Consider the following 20,541-nt stretch of genomic DNA (forward strand, 5'->3'; position numbering starts at 1 on the left):
TAGAGATTACATTTCCAGTGTATCCAGGGACCGCTGGAAGAGAAAGCTGAAAACACTGCTCAGCTGAGTGAAACAATGTTTCAGGACAAGACCACTTATGTTATCAGGCCCGAGCTCTTTTTCGCTCCAGTGCTTTTGAACACTCGTTGTATGACTTCCTCATTGATGACAAGCACACTCTCGGTTGCCATGACGTCCTCTTCTGGACAGGCCCGGGGGAGCGGGTTCAACCCTTGCTTCAAAGCGGGTAAAAACTTCTTCAGTTCATTGGCTGTACACTCTCTAGTCCGGACAGGGATGGAGACGTTGCCTCCATTTGAAGGGGGCATTTGCCATATTCTTAATGCCCATCCAGGCAGACGGAGAGTTTCCCTGTGACATTATCTGTTGCACCTTATCCTTGTACTGGCATTTCACCTTTTTTATCTCTTTGTTCACCTCTCTACCTCTTTTCTATCGAGTAGATTCCCGGAGGCAAACACTTGTTTCTTCTTGCTAAGCACCACATTAAATTATTTGGTCACCCATGGTTTATTGTTAGGAAATATCTTACTTGTTTTTTAGGGGATACTCCTTGGTCACCTATGGTTTGTTGTTAGGAAATAGCTTACATGTTTTTTGGGGGATCACCAAATCAACACAGAATTCAATATAGCCAGATATTACGTTCAGGTCAGCTGATAATTTATCAAATACACTCCAGGTAGTACAATCAAAGCATCCCTGCAATTGATCAATACTGTCTTTTCACACACCTGGATTTGTTTTTTTCCACCACCTTCTCCCTTTTTTAAATTTGTAATTTTATTTTATATTGCAGCTAGATTGTGGCTTCCATTAATGTAATTGTCTGCATAATTTCCAATCCCAAATATTATTTTGTAAATATTCAGTACCAGTCAAAAGTTTGGACACACCTACTCATTCAGCCTGTTTTCCCACTTTTGTTTGTGGGTGGTTGTTTTCTGTGTCTGTGTTTTCACCAGACAGAACTGTTTCCATTTTCATTTCTTTCCTTCACTTTGTTATTTAGTATTTTTCGTGTTCTGATATAATAAATATTTATCATGGACACTTACAACGCTGCATTTTGGTCCGATCCTTCCTACTCCTCATCCGATGAAGACGAAGATCGTTACACTGTGCCTCTATGCTACTGTTTTATTGCTATCTATCTGTACTTTCAGTCCCTCTATTTCCTTTCTTAATATTAATTATTTTGACTTGCTTTTGTTTTGAAGATGAGTATTGAATTGCATGGCCTCTAAAGGCACATTTAAAAATGTCCCATACAATAAGTTATTCTGTCCTGGTTAAAAACTAGTTGTCATCCAATAGGCTTTGATAAATTGAATTAAATATAACCTTTATCTCACTAGGTCAGGATATTTAAGCCTCCATATATCCACTAGTTTCATGATAGTCGTGATTTCCTTAAGTGCATAAGGTTGATAGTTTGTAGTTTGATTTCCTTTTCCAGTTCGTTGAGATATTTAGAACCGTATTATAATCTCCTACCATAATAGTGAATAATAATTTGTTGTTAACTGACCTAGTTAAATAAAGTAAAAATATATATATAATAATAATGTAATAGAGTCTTGTATTGCTTGTATGCTTGATAAATGATTATATATATTTTCATAGAAGCGTGGATCATTATTATTTGGACCGTATAGATTAATGAGCCAAATATGTTTATGGTCCAATAACATATTTGAAAAAATCCATATACCGTGCGCTGTTTGAAAAATCCGAAAAATCCGAAAAATTCTGATCACAATAGGTATTATATTCCTTCTCTGTTATCAACCAGTCAATCAATCAAATGTATTTATAAAGCCCTTTTTACATCAGCTGATGTCTAGAAGTGCTGTACAGAAACCCAGTCTAAAACCCCAAACAGCAAGCAAAGCAGATGTGAAGCACGGCCAGGTAAATACTGATAGTATTTTCTTATTATCTGCTAAGCCATTACGATTACTGTATAACTGGCTATACTAATTTCACCATTTACCATAATGAGATAAAAGTTTCAATTCTATTTATTATAATATATGTTTGTAAACGTACCGTAAAAGGTACCATAATAATTGAGTGTCCATATAGCTATAATATGGTATTTGCACTGCTACTGAGTAAACCTCCAACAGGAGCAGAATAACTGTGAAAAGCATTTCCAACGCACTCGCCTCGATTGTATTCTATACAGTTATTAAAAATATATAGTGCATTCAGAAAGTATTCAGACCCCTTGACTTTTTCCACATTTTGTTACGTTACAGCCTTATTCTAAAATTGATTCAATTTTTTTTCCCCCTCATCAATCTACACAATATCCCATAATGACTTGAGGCTTTAATCGCTGCCAAAGGTGCTTCAACAAAGTACTGTGTAAAGGGTCTGAATACTTATGTAAATATGATCTTTAATTTTTGTATTATTTAAAATAAATTAGCAAAAATTTAAATACAAGGTTTTTTGCTTTGTCATTATGGGTCCCTGTATTCATATAGATAATGTGAGTTTGCCAGCAATTTGTCAATTTTCCCCTTCAATGATTGGACATGGCATGGGAGAGCAGGAAAGTTGGAAGAGGGATCTTTGTTTTGTTCCTCTTCAACCTCTGGCCACACCCCCTTTCCTGCCGCTTTCCCTCTTCCTTCTTAATAGTCCTTCGTCCGGGTTGTTTTGTTTCACCATCTCTGAAGTTATGTCCCCTTTGGTCCATTCTCTCCAATGTGAGTTGTTAGTTTCTGCTATAACGGATGAGTGGTTCCGCCGGCTTTCTCGAAAGTTCGCATGCTGTTTCAGGTACCAGCAAACGTAATCCAAGTAGGAGAATAATCCACTGTACACATTTCATGTTGCTCTACTGTAGCCTAACCCTAATCCGATGCAACATAAAACACTTTATACTACTATAAACAAAGCAACAAAAACGTACGAGTTTAAACATCTAACAAACAATCGATTCAGGGCACCACTGCGTAGAGCCCCCAAGGTCACGCAGCACCCCCAAGGAGGTCTGCGGCAGAGGTTGAAGAGGAATAAAACAAAGACCATCTTCCTACTGTCCTGCTCTTCAATGTCCAATCACTGAAGGGGAAAATGGACGAATTGCGGGCAAACTCACAGTATCTATATGAATACAGGGAGGCCTGTGTGATGGCCTTTTCTAAAACTCGGCTGTCGGAGGCGGTGGCCGATTCTGAAGTCCCCCCTGACAGATTCACTATCACTCGTATGGACAGAGACAGTGAAGCTACTGGTAAGGAGCACAGAGGGGGAGTCTGTGTGCTGATAAATGACAGATGGTGTAAAACTATGATTGTCAGGAAGAAAAAAAATGCACTCCTGATATAGAACTACTGTCAGTGTCACTGCACCCCTGCTACCTCCCCCGTGAATTCCCACAGCCTTTTCTGGCTGTTGTTTATATCCATCCAAGAGCAAACAGCATTTTCAATTCCATGCTCCATGGTGCCTGAGTCCCTGACCACCAGGCCATCTGTGTGAGAGATATAACACACACATCACCCACCTGTGACCAGCCACTTCCTGCCCCAGTCCAGTCAGGCAACTTAATTTCATGGTCTTCAGCCTGATGGATGGACGGCGATAAAGTAGCTCCCTTTATGGCGACGTAAAGCTGGTCGTGGTGGTTTGAGAGCGGGAGATAGTCTGGTGGTGTGTCTCGGGGGTATATCATCAACCAGGATGAGGAAAGGGGAGGAATGACTGGAGTGCAGCCAGAGAATGGCGACGGCCTCAACACTGGATCCATCATGTGGGGCTACCAATAGCGAATATCTCTGTGCTTATTGGCTGATCCATATGAGATTCTGGTGTAGAACCCTGAATTTGTCAACAGTGTGCCCAACTGCTTAACTGAAGTCAGGTGCAGGAGAGCAGAGATGAGTGAACAGGCACACTTTATTTGGCTGAAGGAAAGCAGTCTGACGCAACTGCGTAACGACACTCCCGCCAAAGGCAAAAGCGAATAGCGCACTCATCACACAAATAATGTACAGCATACAATACCACGGGTTCCAAACAAGACCCGGCGAAAAACCAGCATGAAGCGTCACACATGACACGTAACAAACAATTACACACACAGACATGGGGGGGAACAGAGGATAATATAGAGTAGTAGAGTGATGAGGGGATGTAAAACAGGTGTGCGGGAAAACAAGACAAAACAAATGGAAAATGAAAGGTGGAGCGGCGATGGCTAGAAGACCGGTGACGTCGACCGCCGAGCGCCGCCCGAACAAGGAGAGGAGCCGACTTCGGCGGGAGTCATGACAGAATTAGTGTTGATAAGTTCTGACTCCTACTCTATTAGCTGTGAATTCAGTGTGATACAAGTTTCAAACATAGTCATGTTACTGCACGCAGTCAATCATTTTTTCTAACTGCAAACAAAAAATAAGAGGAAAAATAGTACATTTTCGGTACTTACTAAATGGTAATTCCACTGGTTATTCCACTGGTAATAAATTTAAAGTGTGTGTGGTTAATGTTTTATATTTTTACAAGAACCCTCCATATTACCCTCAATGGGAGACTAAACACCTACTAGCTTTCACCAATATTTTCTGCATCAAATTAGTCCCCAGCTTGAGCAGATATCAACCATTACTAACTGGTAGCTCCTAGGCTCTACTACACACAGTATGGAAGCTACAGTATTCCATGCCTTAGCCCTGCTCCTGCTACTGTCCTGTAGAGATATATATATATATATGTATATATATACAGTATATATGTCCCAAATGGCACGCTATTCCCTATACCAGGGCTCATAGTACTCTGGTCAAAGGTAAGGGACTATGTAGGGAATAGGGTGTTATTTGGGATGCAGGCTGTGAAGGGCATCAGTGGGTAGTGAAGTGTACTGTACATCTCGTCACAGAGCCAAACAGCCTGCTGGGCTGGCAGGACAGAATCATGTCACGGTCAGCGTTTTTCAGCATTTTGCACTCAGGCCCCCCCAGTCATAACACACCACATGTGATGTAATGAGTTGTGTGCCACTAGAATACATGTACACAGTGAGTCCTATCACACTGATATTGAAAGACTGAGACGGAGAGATGGTCCATCTCTCTAAGCTAAAGCACTTGATGACAAGTGTCGTCCGACAGACTGCATGTTAGACACAATGAAGTCTCTGGATGGGACTCTATTTAGTAAAAGTTCATCAGTGTGTGGAATCAAGGGCTCCGTAATGAATTATAAGGAGAGTCAGATTCAAGTCAAGGACTATGATGTTAGGCTGCTAATGAGTTGGGCAATTGCCTTTGACGTCACAGGCCTTTCTGTTAGCTCCAAATGATGAATGCTGATCTAGGATCAGGCTCCAAATTATGAGTGTAGTCTTTATTCATTGTGATCAAAAAGGCAGAACTGATCCTAAATCAGGACTTGTACTCTGAGGTGCTTGATACATAGGCCAGTATGTGTGTAGGTGAGTTTGTCAGACCCCCGTGGGAATGTTTGTGTAGTGTTTTTGGATTGTATAATTAACCCTATGAAGGGATTGGTGACAGGGCTGTTTGTAGTGATACTAAATGAATGCCACGCTAACACTCCTCTTCCATATGCTTTCATACCAGAGAAGAGGCTTGCTCCTGTGTGTGTGTTTAACAGCCTGGGTGGGTGACTGTGATTCTGTTAATGACGTTTGTGTGGTAGTCCTAATGACTGTAGAAGTGATGGATGCTCATTGCTTTGATGCTAATCTGATTAGACACATATAAACACAGTGCCAAGCTTCCAGACAGCCAGTCTTGGCCTCCATCCTCGCTCTGCAGGGTCAGTCAGGAGAGTGGCTGATTGGCTAGTGATATCACATTGACTTATGGGGCAGGAGGATGAGTGCCTGTGTAACAGGGGATTGGTAAACTTATTCCTCAGTTTTAAAATCTAACCACACCATCAAATTGGTAGCTTTTTGGTGGCGTAGCTGTCAAAAGTTTCTGTGTGTGCTGGTGAGGGATGAACAGGTATGGTTAAACAACAGCAGTATCTGTGTCTGTCAAACAGCTGACAGATACATCATGCAGAGTTTTCCAATGAATTCATGTGACATATGACCTCAGAAAGTTCTAATGGACATTCAGTGGTCACACAACACACACACACACACACACACACACACACACACACACACACACACACACACACACACACACACACACACACACACACACACACACACGATCCAGCTGTAAGAAGCTACCCGGGTCACTATGGTCCGCTGAACGCGAACACACTGTCATCTGATGCACTCCATTATCTTCTCTCCAAACACAGCTCTGGTGTCCGTGACTGACATTTTGAAAGCTACACCCTCTCTGTGTGTTTGTGTTTAATCAAATAGGATGATGTCCTAACCCATTAAGTATGTCTGCTCTGTCTGGCCAGGGACAGTGATTATAAATCTGTCTGCTCTGTCTGTCCAGGGACAGTAATAATACATATTTCTGCTCTGTCTGGCCAGAGATGGTGATAATAAATCTGTCTGCTCTGTCTGGTCAGGGAGGGGTATAATAAATAATTCTGCTCCGTCTGGCCAGTGACAGTGACGATACATTTTTCTGCTCTGTCTGGCAACAGACGGTGATAATACATCTGAATCATTAGGATCTAGCAGACAGAGGGACAACTCTAGGTAAACACCCCCATCTAGTGCTCAGTATCAAGCATTGCTCTTCTCTGCTGAATTGGTTTGTGTGTGTGTGTGTGTGTGTGTGTGTGTGTGTGTGTGTGTGTGTGTGTTTGCGTGTGTGTGTGTGTGTGTCTGCGTGTCTGTATGTATATGTGTGCTCATATGTGTGTGGTAACGTGGGTGCACTCTTCACAAAACAGCTTCAAATGAGCCACAGTTCGAGAGGGAAACGTTTTAATAAGAGCAAGCTTTTCGTTGAAGAGAGACTTTGTAGCCCTGAGGTGTACGATGCCACAGGAGCACGATCCGAAGCAGCGGCCTCTCTGTCTCTACTTATTTGGCTTCAACCTTAGTCACATGATCTGGAGCGTGACTCAGATGACATGAATCTTGAGGCCAGGCGTTGTTTGTCTGTGTGGCCTGCCCTGCCTTGCCTTGGTTAGCCTCCCCCTGCCTGCTCACAAACATAAATACAACTCACTATAACAACCAAGAGGAGAGTACAGGCTGCATTAGGGGGGCGGGAGGGAGGGAAAGAAGGAAAGAAAGAGAGATAGAGAGAGGGAAAGAGAGAGAGAGGGGGAGGGAGGGAAGGGGAGATCTGTCTAGAGAGTGATAAAAGTGAAAGGCCCTACTTCTACTCTTACTAGGACAGCACACATGGCATTACATTACAGTGTTATTAATATACAGTCGAAGTTGGAAGTTTACATACACTTAGGTTGGAGTCATTAAAACTCGCTTTTCAACCACTCCACAAATTTCTCGTTTACAAACTACAGTTTTGGCTAGTCGGTTAGTACATCTACTTTGTGCATGACACAAGTCATTTTTCCAATTGTTTACAGATGATTATTTCACTTATAATTCACTATATCACAATTTCAGTGGGTCAGAAGTTTACATACACTAAGTTGACTGTGCCTTTAAACAGCTTGGAAAATTCCAGAAAATTATGTCATGGCCTTAGAAGCTTCTGATAGGCTAACTGATATCATTTGAGTCAATTGGAGGTGTACCTGTGGATACATTTCAAGGCCTACCTTCAAACTCAGTGCCTCTTTGCTTGACATCCTGGGAAAATCTAAATAAATCAGCCAACACCTCAGAAGGAAAATTGTAGACCTCCACAAGTCTGCACATGCCTGAAGGTACCACGTTCATCTGTACAAACAATAGTACGCAAGTATAGACACCATGGGACCACGCAGCCGTCATACCGCTCAGGAAGGAGACACGTTCTGTCTCCTAGAGATGAACGTACTTTGGTGCGAAAAGTGCAAATCAATCCCAGAACAACAGCAAAGGGCCTTGTGAAGATGCTGGAGGAAACAGGTACAAAAGTATCTATATCCACAGTCCAAATTTTTATTTAATTTTTTATTTCACCTTTATTTAACAATGTAGGCTAGATGAGAACAAGTTCTCATTTACAACTACGACCTGGCCAAGATAAAGCAAAGCAGTTCGACACATACAACAACACAGAGTTACACATGGAATAAACAAACATACAGTCAATAATACAGTAGAAAAAGTCTATATACAGTGTGAATGAGTCCTATATCGACATAACCTGAAAGGCCGCTCAGCAAGGAAGAAGCCACTGCTCCAAAACCGCCATAAAAAAGCCAGACTACGGTTTGCAACTGCACATGGGGACAAAGATCGTACTTTTTGGAGAAATGTTCTCTGGTCTGATGAAACAAAAACAGAACTGTTTGGCCAAAATGACCATCTTTATGTTTGGAGGAAAAAGGGGGAGGCTTGCAAGCCGAAGAACACCATCCCAACCGTGAAGCACGGGGGTGGCAGCATCATGTTGTGGGTGTGCTTTGCTGCAGGAGGGACTGGTGCACTTCACAAAATACATGGCATCATGAGAAAGGAAAATGATGTGGATATATTGAAGCAACATCTCAAGACATCAGTCAGGAAGTTAAAGCTTGGTCGCAAATGATTCTTCCAAATGGACAATGACACCAAGCATACTTCCAAAGTTGTGGCAAAATGGCTTAAGGACAACAAAGTCAAGGTATTGGAGTGGCCATCACAAAGCCCTGACCTCAATCCTGTAGAAAATTTGTGGGCAGAACTGAAAAAGCATGTGCGAGCAAGGAGGCCTACAAACCTGACTCAGTTACACCAGCTTTGTTAGGAGGAATGGGCCAAAATTCACCCAACTTATTGTGGGAAGCTTGTGGAAGGCTACCCGACATGTTTGACCCAAGTTCAACAGTTTGAAGGCAATGCTACCAAATACCAATTGAGTTTATGTTAACTTCTGACCCACTGGGAATGTGATGAAAGAAATAAAATCTGAAAGAAATAATTCTCTCTACTATTATTCTGACATTTCACATTCTTAAAATAAAGTGGTGATCCTAACTGACTTAAGACAGGGAATCTTTACTTGGATTAAATGTCAGGAATTGTGAAAAACTGAGTTTAAATGCATTTGGCTAAGGTGTATGTAAACTTCCGACTTCAACTGTATGTAGTAAGCAATACTCAAGGCAGCATATTGCAAACAATATTTAGTCATCATGCACCATCTTGAGCACCTTGCTTTTTCCCAGCACAAAGCACCCTTATCTAGTCAGTTTCACTCAAATCTCTTTTCACCCATTACCTACCCTCTCTCTCTGGAAAGGTCATCCTAACCCCCTCTGTCTCTTTGGAAAGGTCATCCTAACCCCCTCTGTCTCTTTGGAAAGGTCATCCTAACCCCCTCTGTCTCTCTGGAAAGGTCATCCTAACCCCCTCTGTCTCTCTGGAAAGGTCATCCTAACCCCCTCTGTCTCTCTGGAAAGGTCATCCTAACCCCCTCTGTCTCTCTGGAAAGGTCATCCTAACCCCCTCTGTCTCTCTGGAAAGGTCATCCTAACCCCCTCTGTCTCTCTGGAAAGGTCATCCTAACCCCCTCTGTCTCTCTGGAAAGGTCATCCTAACCCCCTCTGTCTCTCTGGAAAGGTCATCCTAACCCCCTCTGTCTCTGGAAAGGTCATCCTAACCCCCTCTGTCTCTCTGGAAAGGTCATCCTAACCCCCTCTCTCTCTCTGGAAAGGTCATCCTAACCCCCTCTCTCTCTCTGGAAAGGTCATCCTAACGCCTTCTTTCCTCTCTGTTGGTCTCTATTTTCAGGGACAAGTGATCCGTATGTGAAGTTTAAGATTGCGGGGAAGGAGGTGTTCAGGAGCAAGACCATCAATAAGAACCTGAACCCGTTGTGGGACGAGAGGGTCAGCCTACTAGTGGACAGCCTCCGAGAACCTCTTTATGTCAAGGTACGACTGTCTGAGAGACTCTACTATGTGTCACAGTTTCTGGGTTATTTGATTGTTGTTTCCTTAGGTTACCGCTGGAGGGCTCCCTTACCGTGTTTTCGAGGTTCCAGGTTACCGTGATTATTACTTATTGGATTCACCTGTGTTTAAATGATGGATTTGTTCATCACGTACCATACAGAAACAGTCCAATAGTGAAATCATTAAAATTTGCAATCCGTAGGTACCAAACATGTCTTGGTTAGGTAACATATTGTATGGTTACTTGTAATAAAAATTTTTTACCTCGTAATAACATAGGAAAACAAAATAATATAACAAAACATACTTTACACTAAACACAACATTTTATGTTTTTTATGTCACTTTTAATGTGCTGTTAGAAAATGTGTTTTAGATGACATCACTGTTGAATGAGTTGACCCATTTTCTTAGAAAAAGGCCACTTTCTGTGTGGTCAAGAGGAAGTACAGTGGCAAGAAAAAGTATGTGAACCCTTTGGAATTACCTATATTCCTGCATAAATTAGTCATAACATTTGATCTAATCTTCATCTTAGTCACAACAATAGACAAACACAGTGTCACGCCCTGGCCTTAGTTATCTTTGTTTTCTTTATTATTTTAGTTAGGTCAGGGTGTGACATGGGGGATGTAAGTGTTTTGTATTGTCTAGGGGTCTTTGTATGTTTATGGGTGCTGTGGTTTAGTTGGTTAAAGTGTCTAGTCTAGGTGTATGTATGTCTATGGTTGCCTAGATTGGTTCTCAATTAGAGACAGCTGTCTATCGTTGTCTCTGATTGGGAACCATATTTAGGCAGCCATATTCATTAGGTAGTTCATGGGTGATTGTCTATGTCTTTACATTAGTTGCTTGTGTCTGCACTTTCGTTTTATAGCTTCACGGTCGTTTTTTGTTTTGTATAGTTTGTCAGTGTTCGTTTAGTTTTCGTCTTCAAATAAAAGAAGATGTATAGTTATCACGCTGCGCCTTGGTCCTCCTCTCTTCCACAATGTTACGACGATCGTGACAGAATCACCCACCAAACCCGGACCAAGCAGCGTGATACAAGGCAGCAGCAGCAGTGATCGCAGGACTATTGGAATTGGGAGGAAATTCTGGACGGCGGAGGACCCTGAGCACAACCTGGAGAATATCGCCACCCTCGTGAAGAGCTGGAGGCAGCTAAAGCCGAGAGGCGGTGGTATGAGGAGGCAGCACGGAAGCGCGGCTGGAAGCCAGAGAGGCAGCCCCAAAAATGTCTTGGGGGGGGGCTCTCGGGGAGTGTGGCAAAGTCAGGTAGGAAACATGCGCCAACTCCTCGTGCTTACCGTGGAGAGCGGGAGTACGGGCAGACACCGTGTTATGCGGAAGAGCGCACAGTGTCTCCTGTACGTGTACATAGCCCGGTGCGGTACATCCCAGCTCCTCATATCGGCCGGGCTAGAGTGGGCATCGAGCCAGGTGCCATGAAGCCGGCTCAACGCATCTGGTCTCCAGTGCGTCTCCTCGGGCCGGCGTACATAGATAGACCGGACCGTGGTACATGGCACCAGCCTTACGCATGGTGTCCCCGGTTCGCCAGCACAGCCCAGTGCGGGCTATTCCACCTCGCCGCACTTGCCTGGCTACGGGGAGCATTCAACCAGGTAAGGTTGGGCAGGCTCGGTGCTCAAGAGCTCCAGTACGCCTTCACGGTCCGGTCTATCCGGTGCCACCTCCTCGCCCCAGCCCATTACCACCAGTGCCAACACCACGCACCAGGCTTCCAGTGCGTCTGCAGAGCCCTGTTCCTCCTCCACGCACTCGCTCTGTGGTGCGTGTCCTTAGCCCGGTACCACCAGTTCCGGCACCACGCACCAGGCTTACTGTGCACCTCAGCAGGCCAGAATCTGCTGTCTGCCCAGCGCCGCCTGCGCTGCCCGTCTGCCCAGGGCCGTCTGAGCTGCCGCCTGCGCTGCCCGTCTGCCCAGCGCCGTCTGAGCTGCCCGTCTGCCCAGCGCCGTCTGGTCTGCCCAGCGCCATCTGAGCTGCCCGTCTGTCCTGAGCCTTCAGAGCCACCCGTCTGTCCTGAGCCTTCAAAGCCGCCCGTCTGTCTTGAGCCTTCAGAGCCGTCCGTCAGTCAGGAGCCGCTAGAGCCGTCCGTCAGTCAGGAGCTGCCAGAGCCGCCCGCCAGTCAGGAGCTGCCAGAGCCGCCCGCCAGTCAGGAGCTGCCAGAGCCGCCCGCCAGTCAGGAGCTGCCAGAGCCGCCCGCCAGTCAGGAGCTGCCAGACCCGCCCGCCAGTCAGGAGCTGCCAGAGCCGCCCGCCAGTCAGGAGCTGCCTGAGCTGTCCGCCAGTCAGGAGCTCCCTGAGCTGCCCTTCAGTCCGGAGCTGCCCCTCAGTCCGGAGCTGCCCCTCAGTCCGGAGCTGCCCCTCCGTCCAGAGGCGCCCATCAGTCCAGTGGGGTTAATATGGAGGGTCGCCGTTAAGAGGAGGCCACGAAAGCGGGGATTGACTATGGTGGGGTGGGGTCCACGTCCCGCACCCGAGCCGCCGCCGTGAGAAGGCCCACCCGGACCCTCCACTTCTGTGTCAGGTTTTGCGGCCGGAGTCCGCACCTTTGGGGGGGGGGGGGTACTGTCACGCCCTGGTCTTAGTTATCTTTGTTTTCTTTATTATTTTAGTTAGGTCAGGGTGTGACATGGGGGATGTAAGTGTTTTGTATTGTCTAGGTTTTTTGTATGTTTATGGGTGCTGTAGTTTAGTTGGTTAAAGTGTCTAGTCTAGGTGTATGTATGTCTATGGTTGCCTAGATTGGTTCTCAATTAGAGACAGCTGTCTATCGTTGTCTCTGATTGGGAACCATATTTAGGCAGCCATATTCATTAGGTAGTTCATGGGTGATTGTCTATGTCTTTACGTTAGTTGCTTGTGTCTGCACTTTCGTTTTATAGCTTCACGGTCGTTTGTTGTTTTGTATAGTTTGTCAGTGTTCGTTTCGTTTTCGTCTTCAAATAAAAGAAGATGTATAGTTATCACGCTGCGCCTTGGTCCTCCTCTCTTCCACAATGTTACGACGATCGTGACACACAGTGTGCTGGAAAGGGTGGAAAGGGTTACAAAATAATCTCTAAAAGCCTCGATGTTCATCAGTCCATGGTAAGACAAATTGTCTATAAATGGAGAAAGGCCAACACTGTTGCTACTGTCCCTAGGAGTGGCCATCCTGCAAAGATGACTGCAAGATCACAGTGAGGAATGCTCAGTGAGGTTAAGAAGAATCCTAGAGTGTCAGCTAAAGACTTACAGAAATCTCTGGAACATGCTAACATAGACGAGTCTATGATACGTAAAACACTAAACAAGCATGGTGTTCATGGGAGGAAATCACAGAAGAAGCCACTGCTGTCCAAAAAAACATTGCTGCACATCTGAAGTTCTCAAAAGAGCACCTGGATGTTCCACAGCGCTTCTGGCAGAATATACTGTGGACAGATGAAACTACAGTCGAGTTGTTTGGAAGGAACACACAACACACGTTCTCCATTCTGTGGAGAAAAAACGGCACAGCACACCAACATCAAAACCTCATCCCAACTGTAAAGTATGGTGGAGGGAGCATCATGGTTTGGGGCTGCTTTGCTGCCTCAGGGCCTGGACAACTTGCTATCAGCGACGGAAAAATGAATTCCCAAGTTTATCAAGACATTTTTCAGGAGAATGTAAGGCTATCTGTCCGTCAGTTGAAGCTCAACAGAAGTTGGGTGATGCAACAGAACAACGACCCAAAACACAGATGTAAATCAACAACAGAATGGCTTCAACAGTAAATAATACGCCTTATGGAGTGGCCCTGTCAGAGTCCTGACCTCAACCCAATTGAGATGCTGTGGCATGACCTCGAGAGCGGTTCACACCAGACATCCGAAGAACATTGCTGAACTGAAACAGTTTTGTAAAGATGAATGGTCCAAAATTCTTCCTGACCGTTGTGAAGGTCTGATCCGCAACTACAGAAAACGTTTGGTTGAGTTTATTGCTGCCAAAGGAGAGTCAACCAGTTATTAAATCCAAGGGTTCACATACTTTTTCCACCCTACACTGTGAATGTTTACAGAGTGTGTTCAATAAAGACATTAAAATGTGTAATTGTTTGTGTGTTATTAATTTAAGCAGACTGTGTTTGTCTATTGTTGTGATTTAGATGAAGATCAGATCAAATTTCATGATCAATTTATGCAGAAATCCTGTTAATTCCAAAGGGTTGACATACTTTTTCTTGCCACTGTTTGTGGATCTGGACTTTATTACCCTGTCGTATACTGGAGCGAAAAGAATTCCAGCTTGGACTCTTCCGGTTTGTTTAGACTATGTGATATAGCCCTGGATCAAGATAGCAGGCTGAATGGGGCCATATCCTGGCCCTGCTGGACAAGCCTGACACTTCAAAAGGGACTTCTTCTGGCCAGTGGGGTCAACTAGGGTTCCTGGTCTGAAGTGAGTTGATAGGCCCCTGTCCAGTAAAAAGGGTTTGTGCTGATGTGACGTGAGGGTCAACTCCTACAACTACTACAGCCTATTAGCTATACAATTAGACACTACACTCTGCACCAGGATTAAAAACTAGAATTTAATACGTGCAGAGGGATCTGTTAGCAGAAAAAGTATTTGTTAACTAAAGGTAAACATGGGGTTTTTCAAATTTCCTGCAATTCTACACATTTTGCCATGAATTATGCCATGTTAATATGATATCTGAGTGAGAGTGACTTTCAAAATCAATGGGTTCCCCCTGGAGGTCAGGGCCCCTGTGCACGTGCCCTGCGTGGCTGGTCGGTATTTCGGTCATAACTACTACAAGTTTAGATAGATGGCTAGACTAACTAGACTAATTTACCAATCTAAAAATGTTTTGCTGACATGGGCAAATTGAGTGAGTCAATGACTGGCATTATGTAAGTCTCTCTGGATAAAAGTCTGCTAAGTGACTAACATGTCATATGTTAATGTAATATAACAAGAGGAAGACTGCACATGCAGAACTAAGTTTAGAAGTTCCACCTTGTGTATTCTACTATTCTAACTCTCAAAAGTAAGTAACTCTCAAAAGTAGAACCCCGACTGAGTTCTAAATGTTTATTTTTTGTTGTTGTTACGGACCCGATATTAACATATTTATTTTCAAGCATTAGTGCTATCTTTGCCTACTTTGTGTAACTGTTGCCTCAAACTGAAATATGTAATTGTGACCTTTGGGAAGGTTTAATGTGGTTGTTATTAACACAGGATTCATTTCAGTGAACCTGGTGCCAGGTAATGTGAAGATGCATTGCAGTTTCAATACGAATGCATACAGTACAGTACACCTAAGCACAGTATAGGACAGTACTATGGTTGGAACAATCTGGTAACTTTCCCCAAAATCCCTGGAAGATTCCCGGAATCATGTGGGAATTAGCCGGAAATCCGAAGTCATTCAGACAGGATTTCTGGAAGACCTCGGAATTTCGGGAAAGTTATCAGATTTTGCAACGCAAGATTACAGTATGTGATCTCTGTGGTAACAGTGTGTTATGTCCTGCAGGTGTTTGACTATGACTTCGGCCTTCAGGATGACTTCATGGGTTCTGCCTACCTCTACCTCGAGTCTCTGGAACACCAGAGGTCTGGACAGACAGGGGAAACTCCTTATCTTTATACACTATATATACAAAAGTATGTGGACACCCCTTCAAATTAGTGGATTTGGCTATTTCAGCTACACCCGTTGCTGACAGGTGTATAAAATTGAGCACCATGCAGTCTCCATAAGAAACAATGGCAGTAGAATGGCAGTAGAATGTGAAGCGGAAACATCTAGGAGCAACAACAGCTCAGCCGCGAAGTGATAGGCCACACAAGCTCACAGAACGGGACCGGCGATTGCTGAAGTGCAATACTCACTACCGAGTTCAAATTGCCTCTGGAAACACAAGAGCTGTTCGTTAGGAGCTTCATGAAATTGGTTTCCATGGCTGAGCAGCCGCCCACAAGCCTAAGATCACCATGCGCAATGCCAAGCGTTGGCTGGAGTGGTGTAAAACTCGCCGCCATTGGACTCTGGAGCAGTAGAAACGTGTTCTCTGGAGTGATGAATAACGCTTCACCATCTAGCAGTCTGACAGAAGAATCTGGGTTTAGCGGATGCCAGGAGAACGCTACCTGCCCCAATGCATAGTACCAACTGTAAAGTTTGGTGGAGGAGGAATAATTGTCTAGGGCTGTTTTTCATGGTTCGGGCTAGGCCGCTTAGCGTTAGGAAATCCTAACGCTACATCATACAATGACATTCTAGACAATTATGTGCTTCCAACTGTGTCGCAACAGTTAGGGGAAGACCCTTTCCTATTTCAGCATGACAATGCCCCTGTGCACAAAGCGAGGTCCATACAGAAATGGTTTGTTGAGATTGGTGTGGAAGAACTTGACTGGCCTGCGCAGACCCCTGAACTCAACCCCATCGAACACCTTTGGGATGATTTGGAACGCTGACTGCGAGCCAGGCCTAATCGCCCAACATCAATACCCGACCTCACTAATGCTCTTGTGGAAGAATGAAAGCAAGTCCCCGCAGCAATGTTCCAACATTCTTGTGGAAAGCCTTCCCAGAAGAGTGGAGGCTGTTATAGCAGCAAAGTAGGGACCAACTCCATATTAATGCCCATGATTTTGGAATGAGATGTTTGACGAGCAGGTGTCCACATACTCTTGGTCATGTAGTGTACCTCTCATTTATCTATCTATCTATCTATCTCTTTTTCTTTTTTCTTTCTTTCTCTCCTTCTCCCATCCTTCTCCGTGTCTTTCTTCCTGCCCTACCCCTCATCCCTCCATCTCTTCCTCCTCTTTCTCTGTCCATTTTATTATCTTACTTTCTTTCCTTCTCCCCCTCCGCCTTCTTCCCCCTCTCTCCGTCTCCTTTTCCTACTTCTCTTCTTCTCCTGCAACATAATGGACTGTATCAGAAAGAAGCATATTTTTACTCTCTCTCTTTTATCATTCTCCAACACATTATGTCTCTTTCTCTGTTTCTCTCGCTTTTGCTATCCATGTTTTTTTGTTCAATGTCACAATTCTTGTCCTTATTGGTTGATCTCTCTCTCTCTCTGTATCCCACAAATCTATCCATGTGCCCTATTTGTGTCCCCATTTTACTTGACACTTGTTTCAATGGAACTTACCCAATGCACCACTGCCCTCTAGTGTACTTCATTGGAAATGCATATTACATGTATATACATGACTATTCTTTGACAGACAACGTAAACATAAATGGTACCATAGATCTGTCATGATACAACAGGATGTGTGAGACAACCAGAAACATTAGTTCCGGTGCTTTGGACTGATCACGATTTCGTAGGAGTTAGCATCTTTCGAATGTCAGAAGGGGAGGGAACATTTGGACCATAGACTTGCCCGTAACATGCATAGAGAGAAGGTGGAGCACTTCATTCCAATTCTTATCTCTTCTCTTAACACATATGGATCTATAACTAGAATCGAGCATCTGACCAATTACACAATACTTTAGTTCTGAGTTAACTGAGATGAGTACATGACACACACAAGTTTGCAAGTGTGTGTGCTTATGTGTGTACGTTTCTGTACACGTGTGTATTGCGTATTTGTGCGTGTGTATGTGTGCGCGGGTCACCGTGTCCTCCCTCTGCCACCTCAGGACCCTGGACGTGACCCTTGACCTCGAGGATCCCCAGTACCCCGAACATAACCTGGGAACTCTAGAGCTGGCAGTCACACTGTCGCCCAAAGAGGGAGACTTCAGGGAAGCCGTAAGTCCACTCTGTCTGTCTCTCTCTCTTCAGTAGCTTGACCGTCCTAAGGGAACAGGGACGACTTCTGATTGGATGTAGTGTAACTGTATTAAATTGTGTGATTTAATTTTAACAGTACTGTTTTAATCCAGACAGGATGTTGTTTGTGTGAAGATATGACATCATTATCTGTCACTTTTGATGTCTTATGAGTAAAAAAAAGAAAAATGGATCACCTTTGTCAATGTTAATGAACATTATGAAATGGCTCTGACATTTAACTGTCATTTCGTTTGGCTCAGAGGTAATGTCTCCCCAGCCAATGACAGGACTCCATAATACATTGCCGATCCAATGCTAGGTAGTCTTTTTGAGATGCTGTCAGACGAATTCTGACCTGGATACAATCCATCATTCATTCCAGACCCAGCTTCTATTGCATTGGTGCCTATGGGAGAGCCATCCCTTAAGCAGACCGGAACTGTGACAATTATTTTTAAATGGTAAACGGCCTAAGTAAGACATCTTTATTTATTTACTATTTCTGGTGGAAAATCAATTGCAATATAGCAAAGATGGTGGGTAAATGAAGATCTCCTACTCAGGACGTTTACCATTGAAAAATGTTTTCACAGTTCCTGTCCGCTTAAGGGGTGGCTCTCCCATAGGCATCAATGCATTAGCAGCTGGATAGGCCCACTGGAAAAAAGATTTGAGCACACTGGCATAACAAAAAGGAACATGCTTTTAGAATGAAAAACAAAAACGTCCATGTTCAAAGAGAATTGTGTAACATTGCTCCTAATGATGTGCATCCTTTCCTCTGTGGATGTGCGCAATGTTTTTATTTCATATTTATTTCTGTTCAATTATTTGTTTGGTTAATTGGACCCCTGGATGTATCATAAAGTACAAGAGGGGAGTCTTGGGGGAAATATTTTATTCTGTTTGATCTGATGTCTTATTTGGTTCTATAGTTCACAGAATCCACATTCGACAGAACAAATAAACTGTATTTAGGTTAAGCACCTTTTTGAATCGCTCAAACTGTAAAAAGGAGCACAAGGTCACAGGAACACAGCATGGATGATGATGTTCTCTATCGCCACCTACTGGGCAAGATGAAAACCTCTTCAAATCAAGGCTATGACGCAGATACACACATACAAATTCCTTCGCCACCACAGGATAATCCTGGTGTGTCAGCCGGTACCAAATCGCACCCCTAACCATCCATTTGGCCCTAACCCTTCAATGTTTGCAGATCTGTAAGGTGGAAGCAATATGGTGGAAGCTCCACTACACTGTTTCTACTTACCAGACCCTTAAGATTAAATACAGTTATATAAAGGTTTAATAAAGGTTGTATAAAGGTTAAATAAAAATACAATTAAAAAAAGATCTGGAAATATTGAAGGGTTTAGTGACCGATGTGGGACTGTCTCTGTGTGTGTGTGTGTGTGTGTGTGTGTGTGTGTGTGTGTGTGTGTGTGTGTGTGTGTGTGTGTGTGTGTGTGTGTGTGTGTGTGTGTGTGTGTGTGTGTGTGTGTGTGTGTGTGTGTGTGTGTGTGTGTGTGTGTGTGTGTGGCCCTTGTGTGTGTACAGTACAGTAGGCCTATTTATGTGTCGTTGTGGGTGGCAGTGCTTTTTACTACTTATTTTTTGCTGCCTGTGACCCTCCACGCCCTGCTTCCTCCTGGGCTGACCTCTGACCTCAGCCCTCTGACCCCATGCAGCTCTGAGCTCTCTAGCATCCTATAACAGCTTTGTCTCATTTACAGACCATGCTTTTGAAAAGAAGCTGCAAACGATCCAGTAAGGTAATACATGGCATGTAACCTACAATACCACCTACCTACCTACCTACCTACCTACCTACCTACCTACCTACCTACCTACCTACCTACCTACCTACCTACCTACCTACCTACCTACCTACCTACCTACCTACCTACCCACCTACCTACCCTACCTACCTACCTACCTACCTACCTACCTACCTACCTACCTACCTACCTACCTACCTACCTACCTACCTACCTACCTACCCACCCAAATCCCTCCGCTACCCCCACAAACCCCTCCGCTGTCCTGGGTTCAGGTGGTGACCCAGCCCCTCTTCCTCCACCTCTGTGTCCCTGTCACTGTTATCAGTTCTCACTCCACCATCTTGTATTTTCCACAAGCTGCAATATACAGACAGGTGGAACTGAGAGCAGTAATATGCTGTTGTTAGTCCAGATGGGGTCCGTGACAGTTTTGTGGCTCTTTATAGTGACCAGAAACCTAGAAAACTTATTTTGCCAATTAGCTTCAGCCGGCCGGAGTGCGACCATGGCAAAGTTGGTTTGACTTTGGATAGCCTATCTCTGTGGGGCTAGTTAGGGACCATTAATAAATTACACAATGTTAATGTGAATATATTTTCATGTTGCACACCTTTTAGTTTTCTCATTAAATGCTTTCAATATTTGTAAATGAATTTCTACAGTTTATAGTTGGTTTGAGGTTCTTTAAACTTCTTATGGCTGCAGTGCAGTATTGAGTAGCTTGGATGAAAAGGTGCCCAGAGGTGCCCAGAGTAAACTGCCTGCTCCTCAGTCCCAGTTGCTAATATATGCATATTATTGGATAGAAAACACTCTGAAGTTTCTAAAACTGTTTGAATGATGTCTGTGAGTATAACATAACTCATATGGCAGGCAAAAACCTGAGAAAAATCCAACCAGGAAGTGGGAAATCAACTCATCGCCTATCGAATACACAGTGGGACAGTGGGA

General features: G+C 44.1%; 1 protein-coding gene across 1 annotated transcript in view; it reads left to right on the plus strand.

Moving 5' to 3' along the window:
* The window catches only part of LOC139577178 (multiple C2 and transmembrane domain-containing protein 1-like), a 291,904-nt gene that overhangs the window by 117,167 nt on the left and 154,196 nt on the right, over positions 1-20,541 (plus strand). The window contains exons 3-6 of the mRNA XM_071404089.1: positions 9,824-9,966; positions 15,532-15,611; positions 17,668-17,779; positions 19,543-19,581. Coding sequence (XP_071260190.1) covers positions 9,824-9,966; positions 15,532-15,611; positions 17,668-17,779; positions 19,543-19,581 — 374 coding nt within the window. The remainder of the gene's footprint in view (positions 1-9,823; positions 9,967-15,531; positions 15,612-17,667; positions 17,780-19,542; positions 19,582-20,541) is intronic.

Source organism: Salvelinus alpinus, chromosome 5, assembly GCF_045679555.1.
Source record: "Salvelinus alpinus chromosome 5, SLU_Salpinus.1, whole genome shotgun sequence".
Taxonomy (NCBI): Eukaryota; Metazoa; Chordata; class Actinopteri; order Salmoniformes; family Salmonidae; genus Salvelinus; species Salvelinus alpinus.